We start from the raw sequence: 17,846 nt of genomic DNA on the forward strand, positions 1-17,846 counted from the left end.
TAGTCTGAGTCCATAATTGGTAATAAGTAACGCAAAAGAAGTTACAAGTGACTTAGAATTGTGCGCAGTTGCGTACACAGTACAAGACGTCCCTGAAGGCATCAACACCTTCAGCGAGCGCGATGTCGATCGCACACGGTTCGAATTCGACCCTCGATCGATGGCTGCGCCATCGCCGCACACGTGTCGAATAAAAAGCAAGGGACAAGTCCTTACTTACTAACAACTCCTAGAATTTTTAGTTGCTGGAGGGGTTGCCCCCCCCTACCTGAAAATCCTGGCTCCGCCATTGATTGTCCACGTGATAAACTTTACAAATTGGCTGTCGGGTGGAGATGGTTGTATGACACACATCCAACCCAAAAGATGTTTTCTTATGAACAGCATTGGTCTGCGAGAGCATACGCGACTGTTTACAATTCAAAAGAATGTGTGACCTTCAGGCTACTGGAACAAGACAGGCCGAGATATGATGTGAAAACGAGGGGAACCAAATGAGCCAAAAAATAAGAATAATGACCTGAATCGTGACGATTCGTCGAGTCACTCGGAGGGTGAAACATTAAATGCCTAACGGATACACCGTGTATATAGTGAACACGGCAATGCCAGTTGTAATGTGCACACTGATGTCAAATGAGAGTTCGTTAGCAAATGCATACTCCACAAAATCACAAAACTGGTACATTCAGAGATGTGTTTTAACTTCTAATGAGATATTAATGATGCTAACATGTTATTGAACATGATTATTGCAATATAAACTTTACTGATTATTAAAAGAGATAATAAAGTATTGAAAACGGTGATGGTGTAAATATGACAATCATAATACTGTATTGACGATTATAGTAATCATGACGATAATGTGCAAATGATGACAATATTTTGAAGGCAATGATCACAAAAAAGATGATGATGATAATAATACCAGTGATGTCGACGGTCGTGATGGTGACAACAGCAAACAACAATACAACAACGACCCATCGGACATCCCTGACGCAGCCTGCCCGAGACCTCATGGGAACTTATCCCCGCAGAGTGATGGGGATTGAAGTTCGCGTGCTGGCCCCGGTCCGGGCGGGGTGAATTCCGGCATCTCGCCCGCGCCACGCGGCCGCCGCTCCCGGGGGGCCTCAGCCCGCCCGCCGCTGCTCCCGGGGCTGTCTTCGAGCGCGACGGCGGCCGAGGCTGAGGCCAGTCGCGCCGCCGCGCATGACGAGCCTGCCGACAGGCTGTAGACGACGCCGTGGCTCGGCTGCGGCGTGTGGAAGCGCGACGACTTACTGGACAGCGAGCTCATCCCCATGGGGCTGCGTGACATCGAGCGGCCGCCGCCGCCGTGGCAGGATGCGGCCGCCCGCGCCAGCGCGGCCCTCTGCGGACGCGCCAGGCAGAGACCGCCCCAGCAGCGGTGGCGGACGGCGCGCGCGAACTTGTGGTGCAGCGACGCGTAGATGAACGGGTTCCAGCACGTGGAGCTCATGGCGACCCAGTGGCAGCACAGCTGGATGACGTTGAAGTAGCGCTTGCTGACGAGAGTCACCTCCGGGTCGAGGTCCCGAATGAGGTTGAACACCTGCGCAGCGCCCACGGGGCGAGAGTTGTCCTTTTGTCATGTCGCGTTTTTTATTTTTAGGGGGGGGGAGGGTTCAGTGTTGCAACTGGCGAGGCGTTAACTCGGCGGCAAAGCGAACTCAAAGCGAGCACTTGATGAGTGTTGCACTTTATCGGCCACAGCGAGGTACAAGCGCTGCGTCTGCTAGAGATGCCACCGTTAAGACTGACCGAGCCCAGACGTATTCGTCAGTCGAGCACTCGGCCTATCGAAACTGCCACACACTGTCATAAAGTTGAACACAGCTATGCACTGTTGAATCATCTAAATCGAAAACTATTTTCTTGAGAACTGCTTTTTGTGCTTAGTTTGTTGTCCTTCCCCCGCACCTCTGATTAGCACGGTTGGCTATGCATGGTGCGAAAGAAGTTTAATATACACGAGTGAGCGACTTCCAACACACGTCTAGTTGAAGGCTTCTTATTTATTAGGAGCACACGGGGCGATACACTTGGTAACGCGGCTACACCCAGGCTGTCCAAACACGCAGCCCATCTCCATCCTGCGCCACGCTGGCTGGTTGACGAGCGTAGCGGCGGCAATGGGGATGGTCTTGCAGAAGCACAGCCACGTGGTCGAAGATGAAGAGGTGACTGCAGTGACGCAACCAGGACCCAGACCCCACGCTAACAGCCCCGAACCAGAGCTTCGGTGCTGTTTATATCTGCCTGGTGCGGCCGAGCGCCACCTCTGACCACGCCCCCTTTCCAGAACTTTTGGGTTGGTTCCAGGACGTTCTCGACTGACTCCGCCATTGACTTTTACCCCAGATACACCCCTTCATAATAAGGCATTATGTAATGCAGCTATAACCGCAATGACCCTTACAGGCCGGCAGGTGTCACCCTGTCATTACACTTGCATGCAGCACAACACCAGTACCAGATCTCTGTAGATTCCCCACTTGCACACGTGCCAATTCCCAGACTGTGGGTCAAACCTAGACAGGTCGCAACCATTGTGCATACCAGCCTCAGAAACATCAACCATGTAATTTCTCTATGATCTCCCCTCTAGTTGAGGCACCTTCCACCAGCAGTGGTGAATATACATATGTTAAACTTCTTTTTTACCGTACGTAGCCAATTGTCCTTTTCGGAGGTGCAGGGCTGCGCCTTTACTTCTACCAATGCAGTTCCTACATGTTTATTTTAAATGAAGCAAAGACAAATATCCCCCGTGTAGCCTTAACAGACTGTAGGGGCAAGTGCTGTTAGCGAGCACCTATAAAGGCCGGCACGGATACACGAGGGGGTGGGTGGCCAACACCGCGAGGCTGAGTCGACCTAGAGGAAGCCCAGGACCGGTTCAAATAATCGTCACTTTTTGGCCGTGAGCGTTAATCGAGTCACCGGGTTCATAGCACAGTGCGCTAACCGTTCACATGCACGCACGCAACACACTTTGCGCATACACAGCCTTCACCCCAACTGTGCAATTCGATCAAAGGAATATGTAGTTGTGTGGACGCAAAGATTGATAATTACGGAACCGTAATTACAACAAAAACATCTGGCTTGCCCGCCGTGCATTTAAAAGCTTTCATTATTCGTTTTATTAAATCACTTAAGCCGCACGGGCATGCGCTGTCAGGTGGACTATAATTGGCATCTGCTGGGGCACAAGCAAAGCTTGGGTGCTTGGATCAAAGCGTGAGGATACTACTGCTTTCTCCTATTATATTGACTATAGCGAGTGTGTTGTTTTTCTTCATCCAGAAAATATTACCAAGGGATTGAGTCACTCTACATAATCTTGATGTGCAATTAAATGGGATGTAGCGTAAGTCTCATTGTAATAGAACCTTTATCCTCGGAGGGCCCCAACCTGAACATTGCGATTCATTTGCGTGGCAGTCTCGCTTGGGATGTGTAACCAAATCTAGATTGATGTGTAACCAATTTGCCGAGTAATTTGAGCGCGAAGGGAAAACCAAGGCTAGCTGTAGGAAACCCACACATATACATAAATGACGCTTACAAATCTCGTACAGATACGTTAGCAACCCACTGATCTCTCCTGCTGTGTAGCATGCTCCTTCGCCTTACAGCTGGATTTGTTATTTTGGGAGCTTTTCGTGACTGCAGAACCAAAGAATGGATTTGTTATGTACACGATGAACCACCGACCCAACCTCCAAAACACGAGATAATTGGCTTGTGAGCAAAACTACCGAATTCATCATCAGCTCAACTTTTGTGCTTTAATATATATTGAGAAAGAATGGAATACTTAAACCCAGACAGATGCGCCCGTACATGTTCTAAGATAATTATATACTATTGAATATGTATAAGGCGCTTGCTTAAATGCCTCGGCAACTCGAAGTGCCTTTCATCACCTCTTATCTCAAACATCTGATTGGGCACCCTGAGTGGCAGCTGTTATTGTGCTGCACAGGGTGACGCATCAGCGGCCTACAAGTGCGCATTCGTCTGCCAGTCGGGGAAGATAATTGCTTCATTGTCATGCCAATTAATTAATGAGTCGAGTTTTTAAAAAAATCTTGACATTTCTACCATGACACCGGCAAAATGATGGACTATGCGTTTCGAATCGTCTTCTCTCGTATGGCTGGTGTAGATGCAGAGAAAAAAACTACAATTTCACATTCAGGTGGTAAAGCCAGATAACTGCATCAAAAGCAGCAGAGTGGTATCGCTGTGATGTCTCCTTCGCATCTGCGGATCGTGCATCGCGTCATTATACGTCGTACCGTCTGTTCTGGATGACCGCAGTCGCACACTACCGCTGGAGAGTTCTTGATTTTTAATTCGTGCGTCAGGTAGCCACATCTACTTCCATGGTTTGTGCGGTGGATGCGGTTTAGGGTGGACCATGAGCTTCGTGGGAGATCAAACCCAGGGGTCTTCTGCGTTGGGTCTTTAACTCGTTTCAAATGACATGAGGGGATCTTTAATGTCCACTGTGAAGCAGACGGTGTGTTCCGCATGCATGGTTTAATAATAATAATAATGCAGATTATAACGTGTGCAAATTTGCGGACGTCACGGCCGCAACTCAGAGGCGCGGAGCCAAGCTCAGAGTCACTCGAAAGCGTGGTTGTAGAGGTGAGTTTTTAAGTGTCTCTTGAAGGAGACGATTGAGGTGATGCTGCGAATGTGCAGAGGGGATGGCATTCCAGACTGTTGGGGCAGCCACCGAGAAGCGGCGCATAGACGTGACCATCCTGGATCTTGGCATCAAGAGGAGGTCGTGAGTCGCACTGCGAAGGCATCTGCCACGTGCTGTGCTGCAAGTCGTCAATAATGAAGAGAGGTACGGGGGGCAGACAGATGTGAAGGCATGGTGGCAGAGGCAGGCGATCTTGTATGTGACCCTGCTGGTAGCCAGTGGAGGGCATGGAGACAGGCAAGTGAGTCGAGACGGGGATGAGTGCGGCCAATGACGACGCGTGCCAGGTTGTTTTGTAGTCTTTGAAGTGTTTTTAGGTTGCCAGAGGAGGTCCGGAATAAGACGGAGTTGCAATAGTCGAGGCGAGACCCAACGATGCAACCTGCCAATGTGTTGGCAGTTTCAGTGGAAATGAGAAGACGTAGGTGTTTGAGAGCCTTCAGGTGAAAGTTGCATGAACTGATGATATGATTGGTTTGACGGTCGAAGGATAAAGTTGAATCTAGGATGGCACTGAGGTAGCTGAAGTGATTGGTGAACCTTATGCTGTGACCAAAGATGTGTCTGTGTGTTGGGAGCACGGATGAGTTGAGACGTTGCCTGGTACCTAACATGATGGCCACGGACCTTGACGGATTATGGGCAAGGTTGTGTGCGGAGAACCACTGCTGCAGGGCAGTGGTGCATTCCGAGAGCCTCTCAAATCCAGACGCATTGGGAGAATTGATGGCGGTGAACATAATAGTGTCGTCCGCATATGAGTGGTGCTTAACACCAAAGCTTGCGATGAGGCGGCCGATCGGGGAAGTGTAGGCTGTGAACAGCAGGGGACTGGGGACGGAGCACTGGAGGATGTCACATTATGCTTTTGTTTCAGGAGATGTGGACGAGCCCAACCTGACTGAGGATTTCCAATCAGAAAGGTACGACAGTATCCACTTGAGTGCTGAGCCACATATACCGAAGTCGGATATCAGGAGGGAAGTAAGGAATGAGTGATTGACGATGTCAATGGCTGATTAAATGTCCAGACTTTCAAGTGCAACGATGGAACCGGAGTCAATAATCATTAAAATGTCATCAAGCACTCTGGTGAGTGATGTTTCTGTGGAGTAGTTGACGGTAAGCTGACTGGAAGGAGCAGTAGTTTGGGGAGGAGGTGATGTGGGGTTTTAGCTGGGCGAGGGCGAGTCTTTCGAGGAGTTTAGAGAGGTTCGAGAGATTTGTGATGGGACAATAACTAGACGGATCATCCGGGTCGAGACTTGGTTTCCAGGCCAGATTTCAGGTTGGACGGAAAACACCCCGTAGAGAATAAGGCATTTGCGATGTTCCTGATCATGATGGCGAGTTCCAGAGCACATTGCTTGAACAAGGAACCTGGGAGGACGTCGAGTAGAGATTACTTCATGTGAAGTGATTGAATCAAAGAGAAAATGTTTTTTGAAAACACCGGCTTGAACGTGGTTAGAAAGGTGTCTGGGTTAGTGCTTACAATTTCAGAAAACGGGAGCGGGGTACGATGGTGCGATGTGAGGGAAGACGTGCAGGAGCTTGCGATGGTGATCAGCTTGTTGGTGAAGTCAGTTTTGAAAGAGGTGGCAAGTTTCAGTGAGGCCAGGGGATCGCTAAGGTGAGGGACCATGGTGCTACCAGGATGTAGAAGATCCTTGAGGGTTTTCCAAAGGACGCGTGGTTTTCTGGTAGCTGTTTTTATGCGTTCTTCAATGTAGGAGGAACGAGAGGCAAGGATACGTTCATTAGTTTTCTTGCAGGCAGCTCTGTAGGCAACTCGATCAGCAGGGAAGACCACTGTGGGACGCGATCCTTTCAAGGCGCCTCCTGATTCATTTAGCAAGGATGGCGTCTCTTGAGAGCCAGCGAGTGTTGTGGGAAGGTTGCCTCGTGGTTCGTTGTTTGAATCGAGCCAGCTTGTCCAGCGCCGCTCTCAGGTCAGCTTCTAGTTGAAGAGCACAGACAGTTGGATCTGATGATGGAGATAACATTGAAGGAAAATTTGCGAGGAGGTGCTGTAGAGTGGAAAACCTGATCCCTTGAAATTACGGGAGTGTCGGGTGATTTTGATGGTGATTGGCTTTGGAGGTTGAAGGGAAAATTGTATGAGGTGGTGGTCGGAGTAACCAGTTTGGAAAATTCCCAGTCCAGTGATGCGTCGATTGTGGTCAGGTTCCAAAACCAGGTCGAGCACGCTCTCAACATTTGTTGAGGAAGCTCTGGTGGGGCCTGAGTTGGTGATGACCAGGTTATGGCAGGCCAATGTTGACTCGAGGTGGTTATTAATGGAGGCTGGGGTATTGCCAGGGCAATTAAAGTCTCCAGGAAGCACGAGCCTCTGAGATGGGTTAGGAATGAGGTAAAGAAATTCGGAAAGCTCATTTAAGAAGGTAGTGATGCTGCCATCTGGAAGGCGATGGATGGAAATTATGGAAAAGCACTCGGGTGTTAGTAGTGAGGGTCACGGACTGGACCTCAAAGGTGGCGTGAGCCATCGGTAGATCGAGCTCTTTAATTTTCAAGTGTGCATTGTAGATGACCGCTAAGCCACCACCCCGCTGGTTAGTTGCGCGAGGTTTCTAAAGAACCTTGTATCCCGGGGGCGCGACTTCCAAAGAGATGGCTGGCTGGGAGTCTGGCCTGCACTAGGTCTCGGTATTAAGCAAAAGGTCGATGTGGTGGTCCGAGATGGTATTGTGAATCAGGGCTGATTTGTTTGTAATGGAGCGTGAGTTAAGTAGGCCAAGGCGGATGGGTTAAGGTGGATGTGAAGATCCGAAGAGGTGCGGCATCGAGAGATCAGAGGAAATAGCTGGTTGAAGGTTGACCTGTGAACAGCAGCCCCTACCGCCTCTGCAACCACGGTGTCTCTGACGTTGACCTCGAAGAAGCCCGAGGCCAGAGAGCGTCCTCAGGAGCGCGGGTTCCAGGTGCAGATAATGAAGGGATGGTGCATGTCGAAGCCCTATTATATCAGCCCGTGCTGTACCAGTGGTGGTGATGGGGGGGCCAGGATTCGGGTGGACTCCAATCAGCGGCTGTGCTACTCGGAGCAGCAAGTCCAGGTAGTGGTGTCCAAGATCCACTCCGTCAGCATGCACTTCCTCGCATGTGGCGGGTGCGTACACGCCTACGTGAACACTCGTTGAGCACGCACGCGGGCGGACACGACCACGCACGCGGCCAGAAGAACACGAGGTCCAGTGGAGTAGCTGACCACGCGCTCTGCTCCGGCTCGCAGGTGATGCAGCAGGGTGGACGAACCTCGCCGAGCTCCCATTCGCTGGTGGTGCTGGGCAGCAGGCAAACCCACTCCTTCGTGTTGAGCAGTGGACAGTCTGCGTCACATTCCCACTCGCTGGTGGTGTTGAACAGTGGATGGAACACGTCGAGCTCCCACTTGCTGGCATTGCTGGGGCACGCCAAGCTCACACTCATTGATAGTGGCAGAAGAGGTGCCTTGTGAGGACGTCGCTGGCAGGAAACGGACCCAGGGCGGCTGTTAAGCCGCACGACATGAACAGCGCAGCCAGCGTCCTCCAGCCTCGTGCGTGGGAGCAGCAGGCCTCGTTCACTCGCACAGCCCTTCAGCTGTGCGAGGCGGCAGGTAAGGCGGGCTGTGTGACACCGAGGCGGCAGGTAAGCCGGGCTCTGTGTGACACTGCAGCAGCCGGCATTTGTCAGCTGTTGCAGCGCCACGGGGCGTGTGCAGTGCGCGCAGAGGCAGGCGGGGTTGGAGGCAGGGTTCTGCCACCGCCTCGGGCGCCGCCAAAGTAATACTGAGGAAAATAATAAAACAACATAAATAATAAGAAAGATGGAGTGAAAGATGAAAGTAAGAAGAGCAGGGGATAGTGAAGAAGGACGTGGATAAGGCACGAGGTGTGGTAACAGGAGATGACCAGTGGGAACGACACGGGACTGCAGACAGCTGCTGCGGCACTGTCGCCATCTTCAGTTTAAACAGCCGCGGGTAATAACCGCTGGGCCCAAAGCAGAGGTCACAAACGGGTTTTGATTCCTTACCCGTACCCGGCCGCACCAGGGTCGCAAATGGGTACCCGTACTCGTACCCGGCCGGGTACGGGTACCCGTTCCCTACCCCGTACCCGTACCCTAAACGAAATGAGTGACAAACGGTGACTCACCAGTGACTCACGGCCTACCCGTACCCGGCCACACCAGGGTCGCAAACGGGTACCCGTACCCGGCCGGGTACGGGTAGCCGGGTATCGGGTGGTAGGGTATCGGGTACCCGGTTGCGACCTCTGGCCCAAAGGTCCCCCACATCCCGCACCCCGACGAGAAACAGAAAGAGAGACGAAGTCACAAATGATAGAGTAATACTCTTTAGGTAAAGTCACGTAGATAGAAAAATAATAAAAAAATCACGACGTTTCGATCGCAACAGAAGCAATCGTCTTGAGTTGAAAAGAAATTACAGCAGGCGAACTGCTGAGGCAGGAGAATTATAGCGAGAGAACTACTGCAGCAAGAGGTTATATAGGTTTGAGATGGGTACAACCCAAGGGGGTAAGTGGGCGGGGCTAGAGATGGAATTTACAAGTTATAAACCTTGGCCATTGTATTGCTCGAGATTAGCATGTCAATATGTTAATTGAACCCCACCACTACGGAGAGATTAGAGATTAGCATGTCAGTCTGTTAATGTAACCCCACGACTACGGTGCTGAAGAAGCCATTGTATTGTTAGAGATTAGAGATTAGCATGTCAATGTGAGACGGCTCCCACAACACGGGCTGTGTTATTGAGAGATATTCAGCCTATTTAACAACGAACGCCACCGCCGCATCGAGGAAAAGGGAGCAGCAGCTATGTTAGTGAGACATTTAGCCTGTTAATGTAAAGACATTTAACAAGGTGCTGTAACTCAGAGAGTCGGAAATAACTGTTAACATCGGCAGGTAGGATGGAAGCATCACAGCCAGTTATGACTTTATCTGGTTAATACCATCCTTCTAATGATTGCTTAGTTTGTACCCATCTTCTCGGTTGAAATTGTGTTTGTGTTTATATATCTGGATGGCTTCATGAACAAATCTTATTGATAACCAGTGGGTTTGCATAGTACCTTCGTCTTGGAGAAATCAATATAATGTGTGCCCACAGTGTTAAAACAATGATCAGCCACGGCAGAGGTATTAGTCCTACCGTATTTCAGATCCGCCTTGTGTTCACGAATATGGTCTGAGACATATCGCTTGGATTCCCTCGCGAATCATATATACCATAAACCCGCATGTCCTTCGGACATGATGGTTTTATGGTATACACGATTCCCTCGTTACTCGCGAGGGATACGTTTCTGGAGATGCTCATGAATAGCAAATTAATTAGCTTAAATAAATACACCAGCTTTTAAATCATGAAATTAGCATAACACCCAAAAACATCTTGTTAGTTATAATAAACATAAAATAAATATAAAAGTATCATATCATAGTTTATACGTGAACTTACCTTTATCTCATCACTTTCTCTCTCATCGCTTCACCTCATCACTTTCTCCCATCACATTCTCTCGCATCACATTATCCCTCATCACTCTATCTCATCACTTGATCTCTCTCTCTCTCGACGCACTCGTGAGTTCCAGATGCGATTCGCGGATAGCCAAAATCGCGGAAAGCAAGTTGTTGAATAACAAGGGAAGACTATAATGCCTCCTACACTCCATCAGTCCATCTTTTTGTTGGTCATCCTCTGCCTGCATATGTTTCCTTCCACCAAAGCATTGCCATTGTTTTTAAATCCTTTATATTAAGTTCGCGTGCTTGCTTGCTTGCGTGCTTGCTTGCTTGCGTGCTTGCTTGCTTGCGTGCTTGCTTGCTTGCTTACGACCGTGCAAATCTTTCGGTCGTTTTTTAACACACTTCCCGTGATCCAATCGAGCTGACATTTTCCACACAGACTCGTTGTGCGAGACAATTAATGTTCGTGAAAAAAAATTCCCAAAATGTTGCACTTTTTAGGCAAAAAAAAAATATTTTACATATATTCAAATATAACTCATTCATGGCTTTGGCTGAACGTCACAGTGTAAGAGCCCACAGCGTAACCCCTCCACAGGCAGTGGCGGAGTAGCGCAGTTGGTAGCGCCCTCGCTTCCCATGCCAAAGGTCGCGGGATCGATCCCCGAGTCCTCCACGGGCGAATATATTTTTAAATCCTTTATATTAAGTTCGCTGCCACGCATATAAAGGATTTATAGTGAAAAACTTTGTTTTTACGGGTTATACTTATTACAGAATCCTGTTTGGTAGAAAGAGACCTAAAAAAATGTTATCATAAAAAATGGCAAAAGTCGTGTAAAGTTCCAGATGCAATTCAGTTCGGAGAGCCAAATTCGCGTTCATCAAGTTCGTGAATAACTAGGGAATACTGTACACGCGTGTTTAAAACAAATATTGTACCTGCAAAGGTAGCCAGCAGAGTGCAAATGTGCCCACGGACATGACGAGCAAGCGGAACGTCTTCCGACGCTTCTGGTGCCAGGTGCGGCGCGCGTTGACGGTGCAGTGCGCGCCGCCGGGAGGCACCCGGCCTCGCAGGGTGAGCGAGATGGCGCAGTAGGAGGCCGACACGGCCAGCAAGGGCAGCAAGTAGGACACGATCACCATCGCGCAAGAGTAGGCGAGACGCTGGTCCTCCAGGCCGGTCCACAGCTCCTCGCACACCACAATCGCCAGCTCCGACTCGTTGGTGTTCTGAAAAGAACAATGATGCTAACAATGATGATGATGATGATTTCCACTTGTGAAACGCTGCCGCCGCGGTGTTCGCTCGCTCTCGTAGACAGAGGAGTAATCGGAGGAGCGCGGAGAAACCACGGACAGATGAGAAGGAGACCACGCGATGAGGCGACGCTATCCACAATTGCCCACGTTCTGCGGTCCTCAATATGTGTAGGTGTTATCGGCCAATTGATGAGTGTGCACACGTGGCGGTAAACCGGAGAAACCCGTCGCGTGCGAGGAGGAAAAACTCTGTCCCATGCAGACGGAACAGGTGGAGTCCACGTTGCTTGCGGTACCGCCATCTCCTGGCGAGCCAGGGTTATGACACCTGATCGACGCCCCACGGGACGGGAGAGTTTCATGACATTTGTGCGGTGATCCACCAACTCTCGCTGCTGCCTCCACAGTGCGGGATTGCATGCAGCCGCGTGCACAGCCGCCAGCGGTGAGATCCGACCCAGTCAATGAGCTTCATCCCAGCAGCTATATCTCTAAGCGCCGTTACTCGAATATTGCGACAAACAACAACTGATACAATTACACTAAATTATATCTTATGCCATACCCCCTTAGGTGAATGTTTTATGCACAACTAAACTTTTCGGCAACTGATATTAATTACTCTTTGGTTCTTTCCTTAGAGTCACGTAGTTGAAAATAAAAATAACTTATTTTCACCTACGTGACTTTACCGAAAGAACCAAAGATTATGAATCCTTGCAGTCACGAAAACTTCAAATCTAGAATGATATTAATTACTCTGTAACACAATACACCTGAATATAATGAAGGATAGCATATTTTCACCCAATCAAACTTTCTTTCAATAGCACTATTCGTGCAAAAAATGCAATACATAGTGCTTTACAGGCATAAACAGTAAAAGTGAAATTGTAGGCGAAGTAAAATTACTCAACAATTGTTTTGCAAAGACATAATATAAAAAAGAACATATTAAGAAAATACGAATTTAAAGCAAGTTTAAAAAAATACGTTTTTAGATGTATTTTAATAGTGCTGAATGATTCTGAAGCCCTCAGTTCCCCTGGCGTGCTGTGCCACAAGTGAGGACTGTACACACTAAAAACTGCTCCTCCCACGGTTTTGGTCCTGGCCTTTGGGACGACTAAAATACCAGTACCAGACGATCTGATGGATCTTGTTGGTTTCACCACTATTTTAACCCGGTAAATTACAAGAAAGCAACCATTGATCAACTCCTAACTGTTAACTCGCTCCGCCTACGTGGCTGTCCTGATAATGTCATCGACCCGACTCGCGGGCGGCCCCAGATCAGGCAGCGCGTCCACGCGATGCCTAGAGGCTCTTTGCTGAACACCTGATGGATGATCTCAACCTCGACAAGAAACCGATCGTGCATTGACTCAATAACCACGCAAGTGTTTAGTTCAGGACTCACGTGTTGCCGTGTTGCCATCTGTTGGTCACCGCACAGCCACTGGTGACGTTGACTGACGACGACGAACGACAGTTTTACAAATCTCCGCGTCATCCGCCAATGCTCACGTCCAGCGTGATATGTTCATTCTGTGCATGAACGCGCGCGCATCCTGACCGCGGGAACGCGTCCTGACCGCGGGAACGCGTCCTGAACGCGCGCGCATCCTGACCGCGAGAACGCGTCCTGACCGCGGGAACGCGTCCTGAACGCGAGAACGCGTCCTGAACGCGGGAACGCGTCCTGAACGCGAGAACGCGTCCTGAACGCGGGAACGCGTCCTGAACGCGAGAACGCGTCCTGAACGCGGGAACGCGTCCTGAACGCGAGAACGTGTCCTGAACGCGAGAACGAGTCCTGAACGCGCGCGCGTGCTGTCCGCGCACGGCAGCGTGCCGCGGTCCGCGCGCTGGGTCACGAACCAAGCGACGCGAGTTCGATTCCCGCTCACGGCCACCAACACCAGGGACGATTATCTGAGCCGGTCCTGGGTCTCCTTTAGGTCGATTAAGCCTCAAATGAGTACTGTCATTGGCGGCCGGGCGTGGTGCTGGCCGCCCACCCCTTCGTGTGCCGTGCCGGCCTTCATCGGCGCTTTTCGATAGCACTTGCCCCAAAAGTAGGCTCAGGCTATACGGGGGATCTTTGTCTTTGTGTACTCGACTGGGCACTTGAAAGAGGGAGGAGAGACGCTCACAACAATAAGCAGAACGCAGGGCGCATAAACAACAAACAAACAGCATGTTGTTGCTGTGCACCTGCCAGTGGTGTCAGTCAACACATAACCTCCTGCCAGCGAGCCTTCCACAATTTTACGGGGCTTCGAAGTGCACCTAGCCTGGCACAAACGCTGTGACGACGTGAACATCGCTTAGTGGCGAATATATATAATCATTATGAAATAACAATGGAAGACGACAATCGTAATTACGGTTATTAACACAAGTTCTGCCCCATTACATTGGTGGTGCGTAAAACGTTCTCCGGAGTAAATGACCGCAGTGCACTGAAAACGCGCGCCGTACGCATTGTCGAGTCCCACACAGCACATTGATTGCACAAACTTGTGGCAGGCTTCGGTTGTGAGTGTGCAGTGCGGCTGAATGCTCTTCCAAGCTCTAATAGATCCGTACATGAAGCGCGTGACGGCACAGTGCGTCAAAGGGCCAAACAAGACCACGACATAAATAAACAAATACTATTCTATAGTGTCAAGTGATTCCGCTTCTCGAATTTGCATTGCGGCATTGTTCCTCATCTCCTGCTCACTGCCATGCAGAGCCACGCTGGTGGCTTTGCTGCACGTGGCAAACCTGCGGTAACCCAGCGGTGTGCAGGCGGCAGCGAGGGTTGGTGGGTTGTACCCGTGTTGTGAAACTCTCTTCGCGTGGGCGTCGAGATCCCATCCCCTCGCTCGAGAAGGCAGTAGAGCAAGTGAACTAATTACCATTTGCTATCCATCTGTACGGGGATAGAGGGCAGCCCAGAGTGCAGCCCGCTAGCGCAAGGCGAAGGTTTCCTCCGGGTTTGCTCCCACTTGTATAGTAAGCAACTCAGCTTTAATTGGCTGCACACATCTGAAAAATAAAAAGCCAATGCAGGACCTTACCTGAAAAAATATGTCTACGACCGAATGCGGCTTTCTTGGATACATCGTCACCATCAAATTGTAACTATCATGAACACAGCGAACGGAAACCGATATCGCGATAATCGCCATGTCGTCACAATTGACATCGTGTCGTGAAGGTGACAGATGACAAAGGCGTCTGAGCCCGGGATTTGCCCACCTGCGGTTCTTCGGTGCGGAAGTCGATGTAGACCGTGTTGACGGCCGCGGGGCAGGCAAGCGCGGCCGAAGCGATCCAGATGAAGCCCGCGGTGAGCGCGCACGACCGCACGGCCACGCGCCTCCGGATGGGGTAGGCCACCACCACGTAGCGGTCCAACGCGATGGCCGTGAGCGACAGCACGGACACGTGGACCGTGGCCGGCTGCAGCAGGGCCACCAGGTAGCACAGCAGGGCCCCGTAGACCCAGCCCCGGGGCTCGAAGGCGAAGGCGGCGGAGATGGGCACGCAGGTGAGGCACACCAGCAGGTCCGAGAGCGCGAGGTTGCCCAGCAAGAAGTTGGTGGCGTTGTGAAGCCGCTTGGTTCTGGCGATGACCAAGATGAGGAGGAGGTTGCCCGACACGCCGACCAGCGTGAGCAGGGCGTAGAGCGGGATGAAGATCGGCTTGAGGGACAGGAGCACGAGGAATCCCTCGAAGTGCTCCTGCTCCTGGGAGAGGTGTTGAGGAGGCGTCATGCTCTGATCTCGCGGAGTCCCAACTTGGCTGACGTTCATCGTTGATTGATGCCGCCTCGCTGCCAGACAAACGGACTGCCGCTCGCTTCCGTGGTGAATAAATTGATTTGCTGCCGAGAGCGATTGATGTGTTTTCGTCTGTGTTTTATTCTGAGATGATTGTTGCATTAGATTGTTGTCGTGTTACTTAATGAGCTGGCTATTTATAACACGCGTGCTTTGCGGCATTGTTCGAATGCTATTGTCGCCTTTTGTTTAAATATCTGTATATCCGATAGTTTACATTGTACATGTATATTAAGATGATGAAACCCGTGGTAGCTGAGATTCACACACAATGTGTGTTGTAGCTGGAATTCAGTCTGCGAAGACGACTCCGACCTATTTTATCGAGTACACAATTAGGCGAAACACCTCTACCCTCGTCCCACACACGCAATTGCTAAGCCAAAGACTCACGAAACAGACGGCGAATTATTCCAAACACCAACATTATTATTTGCGAAGCATCCCTTGCAAAGTGGTGATTTTTCTTTTGTCTCAAGTCTCATTAGGTTTTACGCAAAATACAAATTCAACCTTTAACATTACACTTACTTAATTTCCACATAAATATTGCACGCTTATATTATCTATGCAGATTTCACAATAATTATTATCATTATTCGGTGATTCATTCCACGTTCCGAAGATAATCTGGCTACAGCACGTGCGTGTTTTTTTTTTAATTGGCAGTGAAACCGAAGGGGACGGTTGGGTGGATGGTGAATGATGAATGAAGCGTCGACGCGACACGCAGAGAGAGCGAGAGACGAAGCTGATCCGCTTCAGGGCGTAAGAATTTGGACTCCCTCCGCCGCCTTGTTCGCCTGCTGTACCTAACCTCGCCGTCCACGCTCTCCCTTTATATAGCAGCCACACACACGCACACCGAAGCACGCAGAGTGGATGCGTAGTTGGCGTGCCAGCGAGCTCCTAGAATACGCGCGCGTACGTCCACTTAACACGCACGCATGCACGCCGCAACAATGACCAGGGCTGGTACGGGACACATGCAAAGTCCCATCGAAGAGTCTCACGTCTGTTTGTTTTGCTTGGAGGGTCCCTGCCAGCCAAGTTGCGATGATTGGTGATGTATTTTCCAAAACAATTATTTTTCGGTTAAGTTATTTTTTTCTGAGAAGAGGTTTTCCCCTATTGTCTGGAAATAAAACAGGTGTTAAGATGTTAAAACACCAAACTGAAACTTTTGAAAGGAATCATGTCTGCATTAACCACAATACTTGTGGTCAGAATGCAAATTAAAAACATACTCTGATACATATGCATTGTCTTTGAAACTGATTGGTCCACACCAGAGACAGCTTTCTTTCGAGCAAAGTCTCATACGTTGCTAGACCAGAGGACGCCAAAGGTGGAATTAGGAAAATGTGGATCGTGACGCCGCCACGCAATGGCATTCTCTTGCGAGTGACGTCACGGGATCTTAAACGCGCAGTCATAATAACCAGGGCGGCCGCTGGGATTCGAACCATGAAGCTCTTCAACAATCAGGCGAACGCGGCTCCCGCTCGGCGATGTCACCTGGGCCATGTCACAATCTAAAGAGTGCTGATTGGCGATGTGGTCTCTCTATCGTGTATTTAAAGTCCAGTAATGCGTGGGACGCATCTGTCACCCATACAAGCGGCACGCTGTTAATTGAGATTATAATTAGAAGCACGTGCGGCATTAATAATGAAATATGCAGGCAATTTAGGCGCGCTAATGAGCAAAATGTGTCAAATATCAAGGATTCATTATGGCGTCAAGTCTCCCTGTGAAATTGCAAATGTTTTTTTTGATTATACACACGCAAATAATGGACAATTTGGAGGCTAACCGAACAAAGCAAGAAATGTGTATTCCGAGCGGGATTGTTTTGTTGTAATACCATCCACCCCATTCATAATATCAAAAATGTTCCCGAAAATAAAAATATAACATAATGTGAAATACAATCATGTGCCTCTCTTGTAGACCACAAAATAGCATTTGACTCGGTGGAAATTATGCATTTAAGGCTGACATATACATGTGTGGAATAAGGGTTGTTTTAATAATTGTGTTGTTGCATTCCAGGTAACCGCACGAAGAACCCGGTTTGTCGTACGCAAACACACGCCTCGTAAACAAAATATAACATTCTAAAATGTTGAACGAGAACCAAAAGGATCTGTCACAGTGGCCTAGTCATTGTTTAGCACATCGGACTTGAAATTCAGAGGTCGCCTTCTTGATTCGATCTCTCCGCACGGCAGTTCAAACCGGTTTTGTTATCCCCCCTCCCCTTCCGTCCACCCACAGTGAGTGGATGGTCGCGTGTCGTGGGGTAAAGGTGTGGATATGTTCAGCTCCAAGACGTCTGGTCAGCGTGGACATAGAAAACAAAGCCCCTTGAGAGCTCCCTCTCGTTGAGTCCCTTATGCCTGCAGGGGCGTGAGCGAGGGATTTCAGGGCTGCGCCTGAACCCTTTGCCTGAGAAACGAGGACCAATGTACCACGTGGT

General features: G+C 49.7%; 1 protein-coding gene across 1 annotated transcript; it reads right to left on the reverse strand.

Moving 5' to 3' along the window:
- Positions 1-1,021: 1,021 nt before the first annotated feature.
- On the reverse strand, positions 1,022-15,337 carry LOC144943344 (prolactin-releasing peptide receptor-like). The gene is made up of 3 exons (XM_078870719.1): positions 14,780-15,337; positions 11,207-11,488; positions 1,022-1,582 (listed from the first exon to the last, which is right to left on the reverse strand). Exons 1-3 carry the CDS (start codon positions 15,335-15,337, stop codon positions 1,022-1,024), a joined length of 1,401 nt encoding a protein of 466 aa, XP_078726845.1.
- Positions 15,338-17,846: the final 2,509 nt, after the last annotated feature.

The sequence above is a fragment of the Lampetra fluviatilis genome, chromosome 30 (assembly GCF_964198595.1).
Source record: "Lampetra fluviatilis chromosome 30, kcLamFluv1.1, whole genome shotgun sequence".
Classification (NCBI taxonomy): Eukaryota; Metazoa; Chordata; class Hyperoartia; order Petromyzontiformes; family Petromyzontidae; genus Lampetra; species Lampetra fluviatilis.

Bases quoted from the DNA above. Each gene is read 5' to 3' on its own strand.
- LOC144943344 (XM_078870719.1), bottom strand. From the start codon at position 15,337: ATGAACGTCAGCCAAGTTGGGACTCCGCGAGATCAGAGCATGACGCCT. The intron at 11,489-14,779 runs GTGGGCAAATCC...AACACCAACGAG, and splicing joins TCCGCACCGAAGAACCGCAG to TCGGAGCTGGCGATTGTGGT. The intron at 1,583-11,206 runs GTACAATATTTG...GGCGCTGCGCAG, and splicing joins TCTGCTGGCTACCTTTGCAG to GTGTTCAACCTCATTCGGGA.